The following is a 24,194-nucleotide window of genomic DNA, read 5'->3' as shown; positions in this document are numbered from 1 at the left end:
CTCGAGGATGCCCACCCAACCCACCTCCCCTAAAGCCTATTGGCCACCGCCATTGCCAGCTTTCCAGTTAAATTCTTTTTGACTTCCAGTTTTGCCATCCTCTCTGTACTTTGGTATCCCCATAGCACTTTGGAACTAACATCTTTGTGTTGCACTTCTCTATCTATTGATTTACATCCTCTATTCTTTTGGGTCACCTCTCAGGATCGCACCTGTAGAGTTTTCAGTACTCTACCAGTCTCGACTGTGGGAGGGAGAGTCAAGCAGGGGCATACCCATTCCATTTCTGGCTTGACCAGTGGCTAGGGAGTGGAAGGCAATCTGCTACAAGTCAAAACTCACCTGTGCTGGGCAACAGCAGCATGGGAGAGAGTCGAGGGTGGAGACAGAACTGTACCACATGGAAGGAGGCAATGGTAAACCACTTCCCTATTTTGACCAAGAACTTGCTATGGATATGCTACCAGCATGATTGTGGATGGAGGTGGGTCATTCTAGCAGAGATGTATCCATGGCACCACTATGGATCAGACACGACTCAACAGCATAAGACAAAAACCACTGTTTGGGTATTTCTTCCCCTTATTTGGAAATCGCTTTGTGTCTCTCTTCCCAGTAAACTGTAAGCTCCTTGAGGGCAGGCATGATATCTAATAATTTTACTGCATTCTCCCAAGGGCTTAATACAGTTCTCTGTACATAGCAGGTGCTCAATAATTACGATTGATGTGCTTATTAATTGAATTGTGGCCCCGCTCTCTCTGATTCTGAGCAGAAACACCAGCCAAGGAGGTGCATGAGTTGAGGGGGGATAGCCATTGCACATGTCTCTCAGGACTCAGGAGGACTTGGTCTCCCCAGCAGGGAACATTTCATTATGCAGGTAACTAGTGAGCAGGAAAAAACTCCTGCTTGATTTTGGGCCACCCAGAAAAATTCCATCCTCCAAGTGCACCTTGTGCATAGGCTTTGAACTCAACTCCGGCCCAGCCTTCACTCACTGTCCCACAGAATATGGCTCTCAGCATGGGGCCATGTCACAAAACAGGGAGCCACATCATGCAGCACATTTCTTAAAGCCAGATTTGGTCTGTCCAAATCTGATTTGGTCAGATTTTGGCCACACCTTTGAATAGAGGTTTAATTGTAAGCACCATGGCCTAGTGGACTGAGTCTGGGTCTCAGAGTCAGAGGACCTGGGTTCTAGTCCTGGCTCTGTCACTTCCCTGCTGTATGAACTTGGACAAGTAACTTACCTTCTCCTTGTCTCAAATGCCCCATGTTTAAAATGAGGATTCAATCTTCCTCCCTCCAACTTGGACCGTAAGCCCATGTAGACAGCGACTCTGTCCAATCTGATAAACTTGTATCTACTCCAGTGCTTAGTACAGTGCCTAGCAAATAGTAATTGCTTAGTTAGTATCATGAAAAATAAAAGCATCTTAGGGACCTATTTTCATATTGCCTGAGTCCCTCACAGCAGACCCTGGATATGCAGAGAAATAGCATTTTTCCACCTTTTCTACTAATTGAAGGTTTTAGCCAAATCACCCTGGGGGGGTGTTGAACTCATTACCCCCTGAGTTGGCTGTTGTTTCTGAAAAAATGTAAACGCTCTGGCCTCTTGACAGCTAAAGCCCAGCAGCAGGTGAGAGGGACCATGAAGTAATTGCTACTTTTCATGCCGCTTCGCGAATGTATTTCAAAGACCTTATGCAATTGCATTCCTAGCTTCTAAAAATGGTCCAATTATCTGAATCGTTGTGGAAGGTTCATTATCCAGAGCTTACTCTGAGCCTCCTGATGGTGTGAATGTCAAATTGACATGCCCCCCCCCCCATCCAAGTCTCAAATGATTGTAGTCATAAATCAGTTCTGGTATTAGAAACCATTTGCTCTGTGCTAAGGACGGTGTTAAGCACTAGGGTTAATACAAGATAGCCAGTTCAGACACCAACCACTCAACCAATTAATGGTATTTACTGAGTGTTTAGTATGTGCAGAGCACTGTACTGAGCACTTGGGAGGGTAGAATCCAATGAAATAAATCAATCGTATTTATTAAGTGCTTACTGTGTGCAGACCACTGAATTAGCACTTGGGAGAGTAAAACACAATATAATAGACACATTCCCTGCCCACAGCTAGCTTACATTCTAGAGGGGGAGACAGATGTTAATAGAAATAAATAAATTATGGATATATACATGTTTCCTCACTTCTCAAGAAACTACAGTGGTTGCCCATTCACCTCCGCATCTAACAAAAACTCCTCACCATTGGATTTAAAGCACGTAATCACCTTGCCTCATCCTACTTCACCTCACTACTCTCCTACTACGATGCAGCCCTCACACTTCACTTCTCTAAAGCTAACCTCACTGTGCCTTGATTTTATCTATCTCATCACCTACCCTCACCCTTGTCCTGCCTCTCACCTGGAACATCCTCTCTCCTTGTATATGACAGACAATTATTTTCCCCACCTTCAAAGCCTTATTGAAGGTTCATCTCCTCCAAGAGACCTTCACTGACTAAGCCTTCCTTTCCTCTCTTCCCACTCCCTTCTTCATTTCCCCGACTTGCTCCCTTGATTTATTTTAGTATTTATTGAATGCTTACTTTGTGCAGAGCATTGTATTTCACACTCGAGAGAGTACGAGAGAGTTGGTGTACATGTTCCCTGTCCACAAGGAGCTTACAGTCTGGGGGGGGAGACAGACAGTAATATAAAAAGATAAATTACAGCTATGTACATAAGTGCTGAGAAGTTGAGGGTGGGGTGAAATATTACTTGTTTAAATGGTACCCTCCCAATTGCATGGGTGACACAGAAGGGAGAGGGGCTAGGAGAAAGGTGGGTTTAATTGGAGAAGGCCTCTTGGAGGAAATCAATCAATCAGCCAATGAATTATATTTATTAAGCAGTTACTGTGTGCGGATTACTGTACTAAGCACTTGGGAGAGTGCAATTGGAGGAGCAGAGAGGCTTAGCGGAAAGAGCACGGACTTGGGAGTCAGAGGTCGTGGGTTCTAATCCCGGCTCCACCAGTTGTCAGCTTTGTGATTTGGGCAAGTCACTTCACTACTCTGGGCCTCAGTTACCTCATCTGTTTAATGGGGATTAAAACTGTGAGCCTCATGTGGGACAACCTGAATACCTTCTGTCTACCCCAGTGCTTAGAACAGTGCTTGGAACATAGTAAGGGCTTAAGAAATCTATTATCATTATTACAGAATAACAGAGTTGGTAGACATGTTCTTTTCCCACAAGGAACTTGCAGTCTAGAGAGGGAAATAGGCAGATGGGGGTCGGGAGGACAGGACATTTAAGGAAAGGATTGAAATTTTAAACAATTGTTGAGTGCAGTGGGCATGGTAGTCATGAAGGATAGGTTAATATTGTCACCAGATGGAGGAAAGAGCAGAGGCAGAGGATCAATTTCAGATGGGCAAGGTCGACCTGATATCTGGATATCAGCACTCCCATATCTGCACTTAGTATGTGCATATCACTATAGTAAGAACTGGGAAAAAATTAACAGGTGGGAATTAGACATGGTCTCTGTCTCTTTGGGGGCTCACAATCTAAAAATAAAAATAGGGAGAGGGGACTGGCGATAGGCACTCAAGGAAAGATGAAACTAAACAAGAAGACAAAAACAAAAAGATCTATAGGCTATTTTAGCTAGAGGACCTTACCACTTTTCCCCCTCTAATGCATACTCTGATGCCCTCGGGTTGTGGGATTTGGTGACTAAAAATTTTGTTTGTTCTGTTCACTTCATCATGATTTTATAAACTTTATTCATATCCTCAAACAATCAATCAATGATATTTATTGAGTGCTTTCTGTTTCTACTCTGCTTCATTTTTTCCTGATAGAAGAGACCTAAACCTAGATTATAGCATTGGAAAAATCAATCATTCAATCATATTTATTGGGTACTTTCTGTACTGTACTAAGTGTTTGTGAGAGTACAATATAACTGAGTTGGTAGAAATGTTCCCTGTCCACAATGAACTTACAGTTGAGAGGGGGAGAAAGACATTAATAGAAATAAATAAATTTGCTATATGTACAAAAGTGCTGTGGGGCTGAGGAAGGGGTGAATGAAGGGTGTAAATCCAACTGGAGAAGGAAGAGGGAGGAGAGGAAATGAGGGCTTAGTTGCTGAAGGTTGTTCGAGGAGAGGTGCTTTTAACAAGGCTTTAAATATGGGGAGAGTGATTGCCTGTCAGATATGAAGAGAGATGGCATTCCAAACCAGAGGCAGGATATGGACGAGGAGTCAGTGGTGAGATAGAAGAGATCAAGATACAGTGAGTAGGTTGGCATTCTAGAGGAGTGAAGTGCATGGGCTGAGTTGTAGTAGGAAATCAGGGAAATAAGGTAGGAGAGGGCGAGGTGATCGAGTGCATTAAAACTGATGATAAGGAGTTTTTGTTTGTTATGGAGATGGATGGGCAAACACCAGAGGTTCTCGAGGGCTGAATGGTTTTGTAGAAAAATAATATGGGCAGTAGAGTGAAGTATGGACTGAAGAGGGTAGACACAGGAGGCAGGAAGGTCAGCAAAGGAGGATGTTCTGGTAATTAAGGTGGGATAGGACAAGTCCTTGGATTAAGGTGATAGAAGTTTGGATGGAGAGGAAAGGGTGGATTTTAGAGATGTTGTAAAGGTTGACCTGACAGGATTTGGTGACAGATTGAATATGTGGGTTGAAAGAGCTAGAAGAGTCAAGGATAACAACAAGGTGTCCTCTCACTGACTTGTGAGATAAGGGAGATGGAAAACTGGGGAAGAACAGGGTTTGTATGGGAAGATAAGGAGTTCTGTCTTGGATGTGTTCAGTTTGACATTCAATTAGAAATGTCCTGAAAGCAGGAGGAAATCTGAGATTGCAGAGAAAGAGAAAGATGTGGACTGAGGAGATAAATATGGGAATCATCCACATAGAGATGGTAATTGAAGTCAAGGGGGTGAATGAGTTTTCCAAGTGAGCAGGTGTAGATGGAGAATAGAAGGGAGCCCAGTACTGAGCCTAGAGGGACTCCCACATTTAGAGGGAGGGAGGCAGAAGAGGAAAAATAATTTTATCGGGTTGAAATTGGTTGACTTGTACTTAAAATTGAATAAAGGGTTGTTCTCATATTCATTGCAGACTAACCTGGGAATTCAGCATGGATTCCCCATTTCCAGAGTCAACTTTTTTATAAATATGGCTTTCTGTTCATTTTATATAGCGTTCTGAAGAGTTATGTATCAATGAAGACAGCTGCAGTCCTCCCAGATTGTTGGTTCTGCAATTTCCATGCTGCTCAAAGCATCAGTCAATCAATTATTGGAATTTATAGTTTGTTTACTATGTGCAGAGCACTGTACTAAATGCTTGAGAGACTACACTACAACTGAATTAGCAGACACATTCCTGCCCATAACAAGTTTACAGTCCAGAGGGGGAGGCAGACATTAATATAAAGAATTTATATTATATGATTTAAAGATTTTTCAGTGGTATTCGTTAGGCACTTACTGTGCGTCAGGTACTGTTCCAAGCACTGGGGAAAATACAAGGAAATCGGATTAGACATAATCCATGTCCCATATTCATTCATTCATTTAATCGTATTTATTGAGTGCTAACTGTGTGCATCGCACTGTACTAAGTGCTTGGAAAGTACAATTGGGCTCACAGTCTTAACCTCCATTTTACAGATTAGGGAACTGAGGCTCAGAGAAGTAAAGTGACTTGCCCAAGGTCACACACCAGGCCAAGTGGCACATCCGATATTAGAACCCAGGTCTTTGTGATTCCCGGGCCTGTACTTTGTCCACTAGGCTACGCTGCTTCTCTATGTACAAAGAAGGCCTTCAGTGAATAGTACAGCAGTTGTACACCCAATTGGTATACTCAAGAACAATGTACAAACCTTAAGGTGATTGTATCAGATTAGTTGCTTTTTTGGATGAGTTGCAAAACTGCAAGCTTGAAATGAACCCCCACTCCATTGCTCTCTCATTCTGGGACCCCACACCATCCATAGACAATTTTCACAGTGGAAAACAGAAACACATCATTTCCCTGAGCATCAGCAAGGGCTTTCTGTTGCTTAAAAGGCCGGCATGCTTTCTAACTGGCTTTCAGAGTCTCCCCACTCTGCCAGTGTCAAAACAGGCTTCACTGTGCTGCCTCAATTTCCCCATCTATAGAACAAGAATACCAATTATTCCCACAGTCAGAAGCAGGGAGCAGGGCTTGTTCTAGCTCATCCCAGTCCACTGAATGTTGGTTTGCCGTGGCAGGAAGAGATTATGGGAAATCGTATTTCCCAATTCAGTAATAATGATCCTAATAATTATGGTACTTGTTAAGTCCTTTCTGTGTCCCAGTGAACGTTGGTTTGCCGAGGCAGAAAGAGAGTGTGGAAAATTGTATTTCTCAATCCAGGATAATGATCCTAATTATTATGGTACTTGTTATGTATTTTCTGTATTCCAAGTACAGTACTAAGCACTCAAGTAGTCACAAAGTAATCAGGTTGGATCGAGTCCCCATCCCATGTGGAGCTCACCATCTAAAGTAGGAGGGAGTAGGATTTAATGCCCATTTTACAGTTGAGGAAACTGAAGAACAGAACAGTCAAGTGACCTGTCCAAGGTCACATAGCAGACAAGCGGCAGAGCTGGGATTAGAACCCAAGAGTTCTGATTCCCAGGCCCATGCTCTTTACACTAGGCCATGCTGCTTCAAAGAAAGATATAGAAGGAGAACAGCAGTGGGACTAAGCTCAAGCGAAGCCCTTTAAAAAATATGTTGCCTGTGCCTTCCTGAGTGTGAAGGGGAGAATTGAGATGAATATTCTTCACTCCTTTTCCTGCATGTGGAAATGTAACTAGCTTTCTACCTCCATAAATCTTGAAAATCTCACACCCTGCCGTTGCAAGGAATTTATTTTTAAGTTGCTCATTGACTGTTTTGGGCTATTTGTACTGTCATAAAAACTGAACCAATCTGTAAGGTTGTCTATGGACGCCTACTTTAAAATCCACTAAGCCATGTAGGTCTCCCAGATTCAAGCATTTCTTAGGCATAAGGTGGCCTCATTGTAATGATTTAGGCTTTCCTTCTTTCATGCACCCTAGAAAAGTTGCAACATATTTTTATATCTCTTGGGTCTGTGTTGAAATGTTAGTTTGGGGATTTATGTCACCTCTAGCTCTCTTCCGGGGCTCAGGGTAGGCTGCATGAAATCACTGATAGAGGATATTAAATTGATTTACTGGAGAAGACTGTTGTAGTGGTAGTTCAGGGTGGCCAGGTTCACGCGTCTACACAGACTGTAGAATTGGTCCTCTCTGCACATCTCAAGCGCTTAGTACAGTGCTCTGCACATAGTAAGTGCTCAATAAATACGATTGAATGAATGAATCTCTGCTCCTCTGAGGGTCTTAAATCAACCCGAGTCCAAGCAGAATTTCCCTTCGTGCCTTCCAGGTGATACAATGAGGATCGCCTCATCTGAGTTTGCCGATGACCCGTGCTCTTCGGTGAAACGTGGCACCATGGTGCGGGCGGCCCGAGCCCTTCTCTCCGCTGTGACCCGCTTACTCATCTTGGCGGACATGGCTGACGTCATGAGGCTTCTATCCCATCTGAAAATTGTGAGTATCAGACAGGCTTCCTCTTGTGTCTCTGGCAATTTGAATAACTGGTGATAATTGTGGTATTTGTTAAGCACTCACTGGGTGTCAGGCACTGGGGTAGATAAAAGATGCTCAAGTTGGTTGCAGTCCCTATCCTGCCCACGACTTACTGTCTAAGTAGCAGAGAGTGCCCATTTTAAAGAGGAGGAAACTGAGGCACAGAGATGTAAAGTGACCTGCCCAAGGTCACATGCAGCAGGCAAGTGGTGGAGCTGGAATTAGATCCCTGCTCCTCCTCTGACTCCCAGACTCCCACACTGCTTCCCCCAGACTTCATAACCACCCAGTTTTTTGATCTGGCCAGGCTGACACTGCACTCTGGCTTCTGTCTCCCCCTGCCTGTTTTTTCTTCTTCTCTTCCTATTTTTCTTAGAGACTTATGTCTCTGACCCTAAACATATCCTCTTGCACCCTCCTCTTCAGCTCCCCTGTCTCTTCCTCTCTCACTCTCTCTCTCTCTCTCTCTCTCTCTCTCTCTTTCTCCCACCCCCGGACCCTCTCTTCCTCTCTCCTTCTCCCATTTTTAAGCTCTGTTCAGCCATCTTCCTGACCCTTTTCCCCTCTCTTTGTCCTTTTTCCCATCTGTCCCTCTTTCTGTCTGTCTCCCACTTGGTTCACTCACCTCCCCTCTCGTAAGGTTGTCTCTCTCATCTCTCTGAGACCCACCTTGATCGTTTTGTCACCTCTCCCAGTTTCGTTTTGTTCACACCACCAAATCCTTTTAAGATCCGTATGCTGACTTCCCTATTTTTTTTCCTTTTTCTGACCTTCCCTTATTCTCAGTTCCCCTGCCTTCCTTTCCTCTGCTTGTCTTGTCTGATGTTGTCCAATTGTCTCCAATCCATAGTGACACCATAGGCATATCTTCCACATCTTTTTTATGATTTTACAGGGATTGGCTACTGCTATTTAAGTTCATCTCTTGTCTTCATTTCCTTTAGTGGTCTTTGCACCCTTTTCTGGGCTCCCCAAATCTTCCTCCATGTTTCCTTCTTTCTCTTTTTCTTTGCTTTCTCCCATTCCTATGACCTTCATCCTCCCTGCATTCTTCCCTCCCTGCCTCCTTCCCTCCCTGTCTCCCTTTGGGTTGAAAGTGCCATTCAAGAAATGTTAGTCTTTTCAACAGAGAGGTTATGTGGTCACAGTCTTGCTAGCACAGGAGACATCTCTCGGCATATAGCATGATTGATTCCAGACAAGGATGAGATTCCAGTCAATCTAAAGTAGAATCTTGTCTAGATGTGCCTAGAAGCTGGACATGCCAAGGTAGACCATCAGATGACTGGCACATGTTATAATGTTCCCCCTTTATTTTCAACCCTATTCAACCCTTTTGAAAGAAGCATATATGTGCTTTATAAAATTTATACAAAGAAGCAGTGTTGCATTGTGCACATATCTGGGAGTCAGAGGGCCTGGGGTTTAATCCTGGCTCAGCCAACTTGCCTACTATGTGACCTTGGGAAAGTCACTTAACTTCTCTGTGCCTCAATTTCCTCATCTGTAGAAGGGAGATTAAATGGGTAGTCTCTCTCCCCCTTAGACTGTGAGCCCCTTGAGGGACACGGACAGAGTCTGATCCGAATATGTTGTATTGACCCCAGTGCTTAGTTCAGTGCTTAGCACCTAGAAAATGTTAAAAATGCAAATATCACTGTCATTATTATTATTGTTAATAGCCATAATGGTAATGGCTTTGTTATCCGTGTGGAAAGGTGTGACCAGTACCTCTTTTTAATTTTTGTGAATATTCATTCAATTGTATTTACTGAGCGCTTACTGTGTACAGAGCATTGTACTAAGTGCTTGGAAAGTACAGTTGGTTTGTGAATTATACTTATCTCATGAAGCAGCATGGCTCAGTGGAAAGAGCATGGGCTTTGGAGTCAGAGGTCATGAGTTCGAATCCCAGCTCTGCCACTTGTCAGCTGTGTGACTGTGGGCAAGTCACTTCACTTCCCTGGGCCTCAGTTACCCCATCTGTAAAATGGGGCTGAAGACTGTGAGCCCCATGAGGGACAGCCTGATCACCTTGTAGCTCCCCAGCGCTTAGAACAGTGCTCTGCACATAGTAAGCGCTTAACAAATACAAATACCAACAGTATTCATCATCAGCATTATTGCCATTTATCATTTATCAAGCCCCATTTTCTGTCCAGTACTCTTCCAGGCACTTGAGAAAACTCATGAAATTAAATTGAAACCATCCATACCTTCAAGAAGCTTACAGTCTAAGGAGAGAAAAGTCAAATATTTCAAATTCCTAATATAACAGAGGAAGAAAGCGGCACCAACTTCTAGTGGCTGCATCACAATTCCAGAACAGTAGCATTCAAGCACACAGTTTTCCTAGTGTTTCGTGAAAATGTTTAAAGTTCTTGTAACCCTGCTTCTTACAGCACTCTTGTGAGGGGATCCTTGGTGATGGGTAGAAGTGGTATTGGGATGAAGACAATTAGGGCACTGGGAGAGGTGCCTGACCTTGTGGAGGCAATACCCTGAGAGACAGAGGCAGAGACGCAGAGAGAGAGAGACAGAGAGGGAGACCAATAGTAATAAGGGCAAAGCCATTGTTTTGCCTTTTTAGACTGAAATCCCAGTTCTGCTCATCCCAAGTCTCCAACAAGATCTGAATGGAGTTGAGAAAAGGTAAACATTTTCATGAGGCATTCAGAGGCAGCCTGACCCATTAACTCCCCAAAGCCCACCTGCTTGCCTACCCACCACACCTAAGTCAACGTTGGTATTTGTTAAGCGCTTACTATGTGCAGAGCACTGTTCTAAGCGCTGGGGTAGACACAAGGGAATCAGGTTGTCCCACGTGGGGCTCACAGTCTTAATCCCCATTTTACAGATGAGGTAACTGAGGCACACAGAAGTTAAGTGACTTACAGTCACACAGCTGACAAGTGGCAGAGCGGGGATTCGAACCCATGATCTCTGACTCCAAAGCCCGGGCCCTTTCCACTGAGCCATGCTGCTTCTCTCCTAAGTCCCATCCTCTTCTTGTAAAAGCACCACCCTTTCTTGTCCATCACAGTCACCTGGCATTGATGACGATGAAAATGACCCCGGTTGAACTTCCCCCAGTCCATTTACCCCATCCACTTTTCCTGGTTCACAAACCGATTGCATCCCTATGGTTCATTATTATAATCCATTTAACTCACTCCTTTCATTTTCTTGATTTGCTTTGCAGTCGAATTTACGGTAGGAAAAAACAATAACTTGGCAAAGGTCAAATCAACAGCATTAGATAGTGCTGGCCGACTTTCAGGAGTGTAATTATGGATTATCATGCGGGCCGGAAATGCGTTCAGGTTACAAGATCCAGGGTTACTCACAAGTTGTGCAGGTTTGCTCTCTTGTGGCTGAAGTCAGAAACTACAGTGGTCATTAAATAGTGCAAGAGTGCTCCTTTTAGGAATGACAAGAATCAGATTTTTCTTTAGATGCCAAAATAAGAAAAATAACAAACAAGAACTCTAGGAAAAGAACAAGGGACCCAATTCACGGTAATAACAATAACAATAATAACAATTATAATTATGGGATTTCTTAAGCACTTATTTGTGCCGTGCACTGCACTGAAGACTGTGGTAGATGGGTGATCACCTGGTCAGACACAATCCCTGACACACCTGGGGCTCCCGTTCTAAATCAGAGCAGGGAGGATTTAATCCCCATTTTACATTTGAGGAAACTGAGAATCAGAATAGTTTAAGGGACTTGCCCAAAATCACACAGCAGGCAAGTGGCAAAGCCAGGATTAGAAGCCAGTTTTTCTACCAGGTCATGCTGCTTCCCACAATCCATTTTTAATTTCTGCTCTGGCTGCTCTTTCTTTTTTCAGTCTTTGGACTCAACAGAGAGAGCAGAGCCAATTTAATTGCTTTGTAGAATCTTTTTGTGGCCATCTATTTATTTGTATTCAACTCAGCTTGGGGCAGAACTACTGTGGTCTTTTGGATATGAAGTAATACCTCACTGTTTTCCAAATTCATTTTCGGGTGAGATAGCCAAAGTGGTCCTGCCTACATTGCACTGAAAATCATATTAATTGAGTTGTTTCCATTCATAACCTCTGGAAAGAGAGAAGTACAAGAAATAAACACAGATGATTTATAACTCATGTGCTTGTATATAGAGAGTGTAGTAAACAGAGTGATATCCCAGTGAGTAATTGGCAATTTGTTCAAATTAAGGAGCCCATTGCTTTTGCCAGAAGCCCCCCTCCTCCCCTTGGGGAACAGTGACAGTGAGCCATTTTTTAGCTAGGTTAAGAAATCTGACTCAATCCTGGGCTGAACTTCCAATTTCCTTTCTCCAATTTATACCCTCTATTCATTTACTATGCATTTGCTTCATTTCATTTAATTGGACATGCTGCGTTGATGTGAACTCAAACAGTCAATCTGTGGTATGCTTTGAGTGCTTACTGTGTGCCAAAGAGTAGACTAAATGTTTAGGGGAGAATAATACAATAGAGTTGTTAGATATGATCCCTGCCTTCAAGGAGCTTACCGTCTGACAGAGGGAGACACAGCATAAGATAAATTACAGGGAGGGGAAGTGGCAGTCCATAAGGATATGGATGGGGTGGGGTGAATCTCAAGGATTTAAGGGGGTTTATGAATATCTGAGTTCATAGGTGACACAGAAGGGAGGGGGAATAGGGAGGGGGAACGAGAGATAAGACGGGGAAGAGATATGATTTTAATGTGGCTTTGAAAATGGGAGGGTGGTGGTTTGTCATCTATGAAGGAGACCGGGGTAGTTACAAGCCTGAGGGAGTAAGTGGGAAAAGGGTCAGCCTCCAGATAGATGAGATGAAGGTACAGTGACTAGGTTGGCATTTGAAGAGCAATGTATGCGAGCTGTATTGTAGTGGGAAATAATTGAGGCTAAGTAGAAGGGGGAGAGCTTATTTAGTGATGATATATAAGCAGCGTCGCTTCTTGGAAAGAGCACAGACTTGGGAGTCAGAGGACATGAATTCTAATCCTGACTATGTCACTTGTCTGCTGTGTAACCTCGGGCAAGTCACTAAACTTCTCTGTGCCTCAGTTACCTCATCTGTAAAATGGGGATTAAGACTGGGAGCCCCACGTGGCACAACCTGATTACTTTGAATCTACCCTGGTGCTTAGAACAGTGCTTGGCACATAGTAAGCACTTAACGAAGACTATTATTAACAATGCTATTATTATAGTTAAGCGCTTACACTATGTTATAATAATAATGATAACAGTAATTTTTTTGTGAGGCACTTACTATGTGCCTAGCACTGTGTTAAGCACTGGGATAGATACAAGATCAACAGTCCCATATGTACTTAAAACTGAAGGTAAAGGATTTTTGTTCGATGCAATGGTGGGTGGGCATGGAGAGTTTGAGGAGTGGGGAGACATGGATTGAATTTCTTTTAGAAAAACGATCCAGGCAGCAGACTGAAGTATGGAGTGCAGAAGGGCAAGACAGGAGGCAAGGCAGTCAGTGAGGAGGTTGATGAGGTAGTCAAGGCAGGAGAGAATAAGTCTTTGGAACAGGGTAGTAGCAGTTTGGATGGAGAGGAAGAGGCAGATTCTAGAGTTCAAGGAAGAACTGGCAGGATTTGAAAACAGACTGAATAATATGTAGGTTCAGTGAGAGAGATGAGTCAAAGACAAGGATGATGCCAGAGTTACAGATTTGTGAGTCTGGGAGGATTGTGGTGCTCTTTAAGGTAATGGAAAAGTCATAGGGAGGAGACGGTTTGGGTGAGAAGTTCAGGAGCTCTGTTTTGAACATGTTAAGGTTAGGTCCCAGTAAAAGATTTCCCAAAGGCAGGAAGAGATGAGAAACTGCAAAGGAGAAAAATACGTCTGGAGAGATAGATTAGGGAATCATTCTCTGTAGAGATGGTAGTTACAGCCTTGGGAACATATGAGTTCTCCAAGGGAGCAGGGGTAGATGGAAAATAGAAGGGCCACTCAACCAATCCTCCCCTATTGATTGCCCTCAAGGCAAATAGTGGTTTGATAGAGCACTGTCAGCCCTTGAGGCAAGGGGATATGACTTGGATTGTTACCCCCTCTACATCCAATACAGGATTTGCTATTATCTTTGGTTGAATCTAGGTAGAAATGTTCCCTGCCCTCAGGGAGTAGTAAGGGAAAGAGAAAATGAACAAAAATGGTACATAGTGAATAATGGTCATAGTATATATTAAGCACTTACTATTTGCTAAGCGACATACTAAGCCCTGGGGTGGGTACAAGATGATCTATTGTTGTATTGTATTTGCCCAAGAATTTAGTACAGTGCTGTGAACGTAGTAAGTGCAGAGAGCAAAACGCAGTTCTGCTGGGGAAGATGAGGTCATAGAGAATCTGATGGTAAGAGTACATCTAGGTGAGACATCTTGGAGAAGATGGAGAGGAAATACTGTGCTACGCTAAGTCACTCCAGGCAAAAAAAGTGATTCACTTTGGCCTTTGGAGCTTGGCTTCCTCTACCACTATTTCATCAGCACTCCCCAGTGCCTATTGAGTTCCTTGAAATAGCTGAGCTGAGGTGAATGAGTCCGCCAGGGAGATCTTAGTTATTATGGGCATCATTACTGTCTGTTGCAATTCATTTTTTATCCTTTCAGTCATACCGTAGCCAAATTTTATTCATTTCTTTTCCAAAACACATAAGGTCTTTCCTTGCTTAAATCACAACATTTTTTACTGACTTTTATTTCCTGGTTTGGAAAGATATTGCATACTGATCCCCCATAACTTTCTTACTCTACACCCACTTATAGGGAGCTCATCTTGTTCAGATGACTAGAGTTATTAGGTGAACATGAAGGTAATATGATGGTAAACAGGGATGCTCAATTTTGGTGCACTCCCCAACACTGATTGTTTACTTTGCAAAGTGATTATTCCCTTTCTCGAGTCTACTAAGGCTTGAATTAAGCACTGCTAGTGAAGCTGGGGCCGGGAGTGGGAAGAAACAGAGCTGCCTCTCCAGAAACCCCCCCATCTATCTCCAATTTTTGTAGGAACTGGATCCTGCCCTCCTCTGCCACAGGACCACCACCCCCAGCTTCCCTGGAGACCACCCATTTACCCCCATTATTTCTGAAACTGGAAGCCTGGTCCATACCGCTGGCCTCCCCCATTTTCCCCTCCCTCCCTGACCCCAGCAAGGAAGAAACCTGTGGGGGTTTCCTGGGGATTCATGGGGATGCAGGAGAAAAACCACCACCTGCTCAACTCTTAGTGGTAACATGGTCCAGTGCCCCCACCCCCCACCTCCTTTCCTTCCTTCTACAGAGACCACCCATTCTCCCCACCCTCTCCATCCCCCCACCCCCAGTTTTCCTGGAGTTGGAAGCATGAGTCCTTATGAATGTGACTCAGCTTAGACTCACTCTGCCCATCACCCATGTCTAACAAAGGCTTAAATCCTGGGCAGGGGATGGAGAATATTTTCTGCTCTACCTCCTACTTGTTTGCAGTTTATAATCAGAGTTTCTTCTTATCTGCTTCTGCAAAAGGTATTGAAATTCTGCCGGGCTTGTAAGGGGAGGAAAGCACCACTCTCCCTTCCCGCCCCTAACTCCAGCAATCACAACCAGGCTGCTCACCTCCCACCCCTGCCTCCCACGGGTTTACAAAATAACCTGGTTGTGATACAACCAGAGCTTGTTCCAGGTTGGAAACTGTGAGGAAGGTGAAGAAAGGGCAGAGGCAGAAGGAGCTAGCAGAATTTAGCAGTAAGATCGAATGGGAGAATTGAAAGACAGTGAGCTCTCAAGGATGACAGTGAATTTGCAGGTATCTGGGATAGAGAGGAGAATGGCATTATGCTACCAAAAGAGACTGGAACTGGTAGTCAGGACACCTGGGAAACAGAGCGTCTGCTGCTGTGAGAAGTAAGAAAACAGAGTGTGCTGAGTGCCCACTGGACCCACCTTCCCAAGTTCAGGGATTCAGGTCTTGGGGGAATGCACCACTATTTTGGGGCACTCAACAGGCAGATTTGCCCTCCAATCAGATCCTTCCTGGGGGAACCAGTCAGACCAGAGGGAGGGAGGGGTGGTTCATAGACTTATGTATTAATTAGAGCAATCTGAGCAGCAGAGGTTTCCTGGAAGACTTTCATCTTTGAGGGAGCCATCATAGATTAACAAGTGACAATCCTTTCATGTTCCCTGCCTCCACCTCTCTGTGGATGACTCGCAAATCTTCTTCTCCAACTCTGACCTCTCATCTAAACTGCAATCCCCATGTCTCCTCTGGCCTCCAGGACATCTCCACTTGGGTACCCCACCAAGACCTCACACAATCTAAATCTCTTCCTCCTAACTTTCTTTTCTCAGCAATGCCATTCTCCTTTCTATCTCAGATGCTTGCAAATTCGTTGTCATTCATTCATTCAATCGTATTTTTGAGCACTTACTGTGCGCAGAGCACTGTACTAAGCACTTGGAAAGTACAATTCGGCAACAAATAAAGGCAATCCCTGCCCACAATGGCCTCACAGTCTAGAAATCACCCTTGTCAGCTCACTGCCCTTCAATTCTCACATAATAATAATAGTATTGCTGGTATTTTGTTAAATGCTTACTATGTGCCAAGCACTGTTCTAAGCACACATTTGATCTTATTGCTAAATTCTGCTAGTTCTTCTGCCTCTGCCTTTTCTTTGCCTCCCTAATAGTTTCCAACCTGGAACAAGCTCTGGGTGTATCACAACCAGGCTATTTTGTCATTCTCCTTGCGCTACCTGCCCCCAGTCTCCATCCCCTCCAATCCCTGCTGCAAAGATCATCGTCTTAGAGCATCACTTCGGATACCTCTTTCCATTCCTGAAAACCCTCCACTGGCTTTCTGTATCCCATCAAATCAAACACAAACTCTTCACTCCAGGCCTCACGTTTTTCCACCAATCCATCGCTTCTTAGCCAACTGCTATTTTTTCACCCTAGCTGGTTCTCTTTGTTTTTCTCAAGCCAGCCTTCTAACTGTACTTCACTCTTGACTCTCCAACTTTCATTACCTTGCTAAAGCTATCCCTTGGCTTACAACTCCCTCCGTCCCTCCCTAAATCCAATGGACCACAGACCTCCCCATATCCATAGCTCCTTTAAAACCCTACCTCCCTAAACGTGTCTTGCTTGATTAAATCCCAGCATCCCAATGCATATCAACCCTCAGCCATCTTTATTATGTATGTATTTATTTATACCTGTACTTAGTAGTTAGATAAAAGTATGTATTCACTTGTACATTCAAGTATTTATTTTGATTACTCTGTAAATATGTCTCCCTTGCTAGAGTGTAATCATCTTGTCGGTAAAACAAAAATTTAAAAATATGAAAGTGTCATTTGTTTTTTGAGATTTCTGAAAGTTTAGTACTGTGTATTGTGCCCAGTGGGTGCTCAAGGAATGCCATGGTAATTTGGCATTACTGGGGGCTTTCAATTTCCAGGGCCACAACTCAGAGCCTTCCCTGTGTCCTGCTTTCCCAGGAACACAGCCACCCACTTCTCACCTCGAAATGGCCAAAGGTTTTTCTTCAAAATCAATCAATCAATCAATAGTATTACTTTGTGCAGGCAACTGTTCAAATCATTTGGGAGTGTACAAGTGCAAATGACTTGGTATACATGTTCCCTGCTCACAGTGAGTTTACCGTTTAGAGGGGCAGGCGTACATTAATATAAATAAAGAGCCTGTAATATATAAGTTATAAATATGGTCATAAATGCTGTGGAGTGGAAGATGGGGTGAATACCAAATACCAAATATCCAAAGGTCACAGATCCAGGTGCAGCTTTACCTCGGTTTGGTTACAAGTTAATGCCGTTTAATAAGACATTAATTTAATTTCCCTTAGGGAGGAGTACTGAGAGTGAATCTCCTCCCTCCTGAGCATGGGGCTAGTTGGAGAGACTACCAGGATGGTCCTCTGACTGCTACTGTTCACAGTGACATTTTCCATTGCTCAGTTCAGAAACTGGGATTCATAGAGGAATTTTTCAGAGCATTTTGCCATTTGAAGATTTTCCGTTTGAGTATCTATGGAACTAGTTTTCCTGGTCCTTCTAAGCCACCCGAGAAATGTTTATTGGACAGTCTTTGGTTGTAATATGGGCTTCCCTTTTAACTACTTGGATTTGGAAGGCTTAAATTCAATGTGATTAATTCCTAGTCTTTTTCCCAAAGATGTGGGAATGGTTTTGCTATCACTGTCATTTGGTCACCAAAAAAAGGTTATTGTTCTATAAATATGGATGAGAACAAGCCAACTTTCCTGTTTTGTTTTCAAAGACTAAAAGTACCAATGTTGTCAGCCACCTCAAGTAACATTGGGATTGTTTTTTGTCTGGTTGTTTGTTTTTTATGGTATTTGTTAAGCATTAAAGTGTGTGTCAAACACTGTTCTGAGCACTGAGGTTAGATGCAAATTTATCATGTTGGACACAATCTCTGTCCTACATGGGCCTAACAGTCTAGACGGAAGCTAATTATTCATATTTGGATGGCACCGCTTGTCTGCTGTGTGACCTTGGACAAGTCACTTAACTTCTCTGGGCCTCAGTTACCTCATCTGTAAAACGGGGATTAAGACTGTGAGCTCCATATGTGACGTGGACTGTGTTCAACCTTATTAGCTTGTATCTTCTTCTGTGCCTAGTACAATGTCTGGCACATAGTTAGCACTTAACAAACACTATAAAAATAAATAAATGAGAATTTGATTGCCATTTTACAGATGAGGTAACAGAGACATACAGAGGTTAAGTGACTTGCCCAAAGTCACATGGCAAGCAATTGGCAGATCTGGGATTAGAATCTAGCTCCTATGGCTCCTAGGTCCATGTTCTTTCCACTAAGCCACACCGCTTTATTAGTGAAATGTCAAGGGGATGATTTACATGTCAAGCACCCACAATATGCTGAATTGTAATCACATTTGTTTCATCAAGATCATGGAAACTGACTTTTATGACAGGCACCTTTGCACATATGGCAATCAGTTGGCATTGTAATGGTGTCAAGTAGCTCTGTGACACTTTAGGCTTTCTGAGGAATATTGAATTTTAATCAGACAATCTGAGTGAAGGTATTTATAATTCACCTACCCAGAAATAGCACAATCAGATTATACTGTTATTTTAACCTTAACTATAGGGCAGTATACAGTATTACCAGACATTCATGTTCATCCAATGCCTAATTTGAGGTAAATAGAAATATGCCATCAGAAATCTTTTGTAATTTTCTCTAAGGAAGGATCCAGTAATAATACCATAAAACCTTTTTTATAATGAACCTTTTATTATTAAATATATTCAATTATACATGTGTTAATGAATTCCCAGGGTGAACTCCTGCAACCTCCAAGGGAATTCAGAACACTTTGAAAATATCCCTTATAAAGGACTTCCATAGTCTGAAGGTCTCTCAAACAATTGTTCCTTTAATGTTAATTTAATGGCAACGAAGTTTTACTAAAATATTGTTACCTGTTTGTCACAGGTTTTTACCACACCATCTTCACTATAGGAAAGAAAAACAAATTTGCTTTTTTCACAATATGCCTAGAGAAAAAGGCAATTCACAAACTTAGTTTAGTGGAAACAAAGGGAGTAAGGTAAATTGTATACAATTAATCAATCTATCAATCAATCAGTGGTATTTATTGAGTGCTTACTCTGTGCAGAGTACTTTTCTAAGTGCTTGGGAGAATGCAATACAATAGAATTAGCACACAGGTTCCCTGCACATAATGAGTTTATAGTATAGAGTATACAGTGAAGAATCATACAGTAGATTAATTTCTCAAGGAAATGGATGTAAATAAATACAGCTATCATTGAGGTATCAAAAAAGGTATCCTAAAAGTAATAATAATAATAATCCTGGTATTTTTAAGCACTTACTATGTGTCAGGCACTGAACTAAGCCTTGGGGTGGATACAAGCAAATTGGGTTGGACACGGTCTTTGTCCCACATGGGGGTCAGAGTTTTAATCCCCATTTTACAGATGAGCGAACTGAGCACAGAGAAGTTATGTGATTTGCCCAAGGTCACATAGCAGACAAGTGGCGGAATCAGGATTAGAACCCATGACCTTCTGACTCCCAGGCCTGTGCTCTATCCACTATGCCACACTGCATGTGATAATTTAGGAGTCCTTTTCACAGTTGAACCTGGGGTCCCCATCAGCCAGATCTTCCAGTGACTCTCCCACCTCACCATTTTCATGCTCTGGGGTGACTCTCTCAGGCCATCTGCTCCATCATTCCACACGGAAGCTGCCCCAGTTCGCTGGGAATCCCTTGGAAAATTAAAGTACTAAGTCAATATCAAGTTATCAGGAAATTAACAGGAAGGAATCACTTAAATGTTAAAAATATGGATGCTCCTATTGAAGTCACTAGCTACATTGTTCCCATTTTCCATTTGACTTAGGTTGTGGCTGGTAAATTGTGTTGCCCTAGCTTTCATGCTCCATGCACAGCAAACAAACAACGTTTAAATCTGAAATGGTTGCTTGATTTAATAAAAATAAAGCACTAGATAAGAATGCTTACAAAGATTTGAGAATTCTAACTTTGAGAATAAAATTAATCTCTGCCTCACCACCTGGTTACCGACAGTGTTTTGGCATTGATGGGCAAAGAGGAGATCATTTGCACAAAATGATAAACTCCTTCTCTAGTCTATAAACTTGTCCTCTAGACTGTAAGCTTGTTGTGTGCAGGGAATGTGCTTGCTGCTATATAGTACTCTCCTAAGTGCTTAGTACAGTACTCTGCACACAGTAAGCACTCACTAAATACAATTGAATGAAGGAATGTAAGCTTCTTGAGGGCAGGGACCATCTCTGTCAACCCTTTTATATTGTGTTCTCTCAAGCACTTAGTATAGTGGTCTCCATACAGTGAACACTCAATAAATACCACTGGTTGATTTATTGGTTGATTGATTCATAAACAGTGGCTGGTGTCTTCTGAGAGGATCAAAAGGAAAATGTTATGAACTTTATACAAAAGCAACCATATCAAATTGGTTCCGATTACAGTTAGCATAAAGTGTAGTCGCATAAATGTATAGATTATGATTGCTTCCTGAGTGATGATTATTTCATTAGCCATTATTTCCATCTAACAAGTGTTAATTAGGTCACTCTGGCCAAAGCCAAAAGCATTGTGGGTTTTTGGGTTTTGTTTTTTTTTATCCTCGACTATACTTCTAGTGTGGATATTTCAACTAAATTTGTAGATTTTATCTGTAGCACCAACTATGTCACAAAGCGTATTTACTAAAACAAATGCTTAATATTTTGTAAATCAAGAGTTAAAATTGCAAGGAAGTTATGCTCATTTAGCTCAATGTAAGTGAAGCCATGGTTATTCGGAAAAAGAAATCAGTGATAGCATTTATAGCTACTGAAACCCTTTCTTTGTCATTGTACATTAGAGTCTGTATATATTGAACCACCTTGTCAAGTTGAATGAAAAGTTGAATGAAACAAAAAAGGAGTAATAATACTGGCCAGGTGATTATTATAACTATTATTTCATATTGCTCTGCATCCAGTATTACTTGGGAGGAAGAGAAATTAATTATCCCCATCTGGACAGTTGGCCAGAGTGAGGCAAAAAATGAATGCCCAACCCCTTGAGTGCTTGCAGATGGAATAAAGATTGGCTCCTAGGTCTGCATGGTCCTTTAGGGAAATGACACATCATTCCAGGAAAACTATCCACAGCCTTTCTCTTAGTTTTTAGCTTCTCCCTAACTCTCTCCCACCCTGCCAGGAGTTAAAGCAGTGATGTAGATTTTCATTTTTAGTTTTTCTGGTATTTGTTAAGTGCTTATTTTGTGCCAGGCACTGTACTAAGCATTGGGGTAGATACATCTAATCAGGTTGGACACAGTCCCTGTCCTGCATGGGACTCACAGTCTTTATTCCCATTTTACAGATGAGGGAATGAAGCCACAGATAAGTTAAGTGACTTGCCCAAGGTCACACTGCAGACAAGTGGTGGGGCCAGAATTAGAAACCAGACCTTCTGAACCCCAGGCCCATGCTCTTTTCGCTAGAACACATTGCTTCTTGATTCATATGCTTTAGTTAAGCAGTAGTAAAGGGTAAATATAAAGATGATTTAGGGCTCCTTCCTTGCTAATTCTCAGAGAGGAGCGTACTTTTCTGAGCTATTACAATCAAAACAATTAGAATCCTCTCTCAAACCAATAGTACTCTTGTATTTTCTGTGAATCACCCATCTGTTCATATCATCAGTATCCATCATTCATTAGGTGATTTGGGGAATAGTCAGAATATTTTATATCTAGTTATTTGCACATTATAACCTAAGAATTACTTCTTTCCCCCCTGGAAAATGTAAATAAAGAAGACTTATTTTATGAAATCACATTTAGTAAACTGCTTTACAGATGGGTTTCCACATCTATAATCCAGTAATTAAGCCATCCTTTGTTTTATAAAAAATATATGCCAACTTGTGGATACAATTTTAATCCCAATAAAACTACTTATTGAAGTCAGCAACCATTAAATTGAGTGGTGTCTACCACATTAAACTTCACTCAAGCCCTAATATCTTTCACATTTTACATCTTAGGTAGAAGAAGCTTTGGAAGCTGTGAAAAATGCAACAAATGAGCAAGATCTGGCCAATCGTTTTAAAGAATTTGGAAAAGAGATGGTGAAACTTAACTACGTTGCTGCTAGAAGACAACAGGTGAGGTGACCATATAAAAATGGTGGGGATGAAACTAATGAATCGGATTCAAGCTAAACAATACTCAGTTGTTCACTTTGTGCCTAACACCAAAGAACTCCACCTCATTTTATCTGTTTATCTCTGGAATAACTCTTGAATTCCAAAAAGAAGATGGAAGCCTTGATCTAAGGTCACTGGCTTCAATCCAGTCCGTTGTGGTTTGGAAAGAAAGTAATTATATTCCGAGGTTTGGCAAATGGCTCAAATCTACAAAGACATCTATTCGTTTTTTCCTTTTCAATCTTCTGTTTTGATTTACTTAAACATGAATTGGTGATTAACAAGTCCCAAAGACTGATTTCACATGCATGGGCTTTCAAAGTTGGTTTGTTTGATTTTGTTTATTCACCGCTCTGATAATGAGAAGCAACATAGCCTAGTGGAAAGAGCACGGGCCTGGGAGTCAGAGGACCTGGGGTACTGGGTTCTAAACCCACCTCTTCCACTTACTTGCCATTTGACCTTGGGCAAGTCACTTAACTTCTCTGTGCCTCAGTTTCCTCATCTGCAAAATGGGGATTCAATACCTGTTCTCCCTCCTTCTTAGACTGAGAGCTCTCTTTGGGACCGGATTATCTTGAATCTTCCCCAGTGCTTAATGCAGTGCTTGACACATAGTAAGCACTTAACAGATATTATCATTATTATTATTCCCTCTAGACTGTAACCTCTTTGCAGGCAGGGAATATGACTCTTTATTGTTATATTATACTCTCCAAAGCACTTAGAACAGTGTTCCTCACAGAGTAATGCTCAATAAATACTATTGACTGACTGACTGCCTATTATTACTATTATTTTTAGTGAAAAAGAGTCTGTAGGAACTGAACGGGAATTGCTTTCATGAAGGTGTGTATATGTAGGCATGCAAAATCAGTGTCAAGGCACAGATCCCCAAGTCTGTAAATTGGCGAGCATGAAGGTTGGCCTGGCCCCAAGATCATGGGGAAAAGTAGTGAATTCATTTTCTGGCCCTTTTTGTCCCAGGAAAACACCCACAAACAAAGCCCCCCTTTCCAGCAGTCTGTGTTCCCATCTTTTGGCAGAGCATCATCACCCCTCAGAAACAGAGAGGGAATAGGACACTGGAATCCTGAAGATCTTTTTCAGGTTCTACTGTCTGGATCTGTTTCTCTCTGACAGTGTCTGGTTGCTAAGGTAACAGTCCCTAAAAAGGGAAATTCACCATCTAGTAACCTTCTGGGACCAACCCAGATGAACTCTACTTCAGTGGAAATCTCCCCAGCTAATGAGAACTTCTTTTTTCTTTAAAAGAAGGCTTATAAGGTCCCCACCTCTGAAAAGAAAATAAGCCCACCCTATCATTTTCCTGATCTAGAAGTCTGAATTTCCCTTGCCTTATCTTCCAACAGCCATGGACCCTTGGTTTCTGCAAATATTGTACAGAGCCTCAAATGGGAGAAAAAGAGAATTAAAAAGTGAAATGCCTGATAAGTTACATTCCCAGAATAGAATAGGTCCCTCCCTTTCTCCCTAGAGGTTCCTGTCACCAACCTCAAATCTCCAAGTCTATCACAGTTGATAACTTTTGATCATTTGTCAGACGAGAGCCCAAGGTTTGAGTCTCCCCACCTCAGAGCTTGAACTTTCTGCTTCTGCCTTTCTCAACAGTTCCTCCTGAAATGCCTTGGAAGTGGAAGGGAGAAGCCCACATAAGG

General features: G+C 42.3%; 1 protein-coding gene and 1 non-coding gene across 4 annotated transcripts in view; both read left to right on the top strand.

The window, feature by feature from the left end:
* Window positions 1–24,194, top strand: part of CTNNA2 (catenin alpha 2) — a 1,145,386-nt gene that overhangs the window by 370,558 nt on the left and 750,634 nt on the right. For all 3 annotated transcript variants that reach the window (XM_029083155.1, XM_029083152.2, XM_029083150.2), the window contains 2 exons: window positions 7,500–7,666; window positions 22,354–22,473. In XM_029083155.1, the coding sequence (XP_028938988.1) occupies window positions 7,500–7,666; window positions 22,354–22,473 (287 nt within the window). The remainder of the gene's footprint in view (window positions 1–7,499; window positions 7,667–22,353; window positions 22,474–24,194) is intronic.
* LOC114805589 lies at window positions 195–332 on the top strand. Its single transcript, XR_003753560.1, has one exon. It is a non-coding gene; the product is annotated as a small nucleolar RNA SNORA7 (small nucleolar RNA).

Source organism: Ornithorhynchus anatinus, chromosome 18, assembly GCF_004115215.2.
Source record: "Ornithorhynchus anatinus isolate Pmale09 chromosome 18, mOrnAna1.pri.v4, whole genome shotgun sequence".
Lineage (NCBI taxonomy): Eukaryota > Metazoa > Chordata > Mammalia > Monotremata > Ornithorhynchidae > Ornithorhynchus > Ornithorhynchus anatinus.
This window is presented reverse-complemented; position numbering and strand designations above follow the sequence as displayed.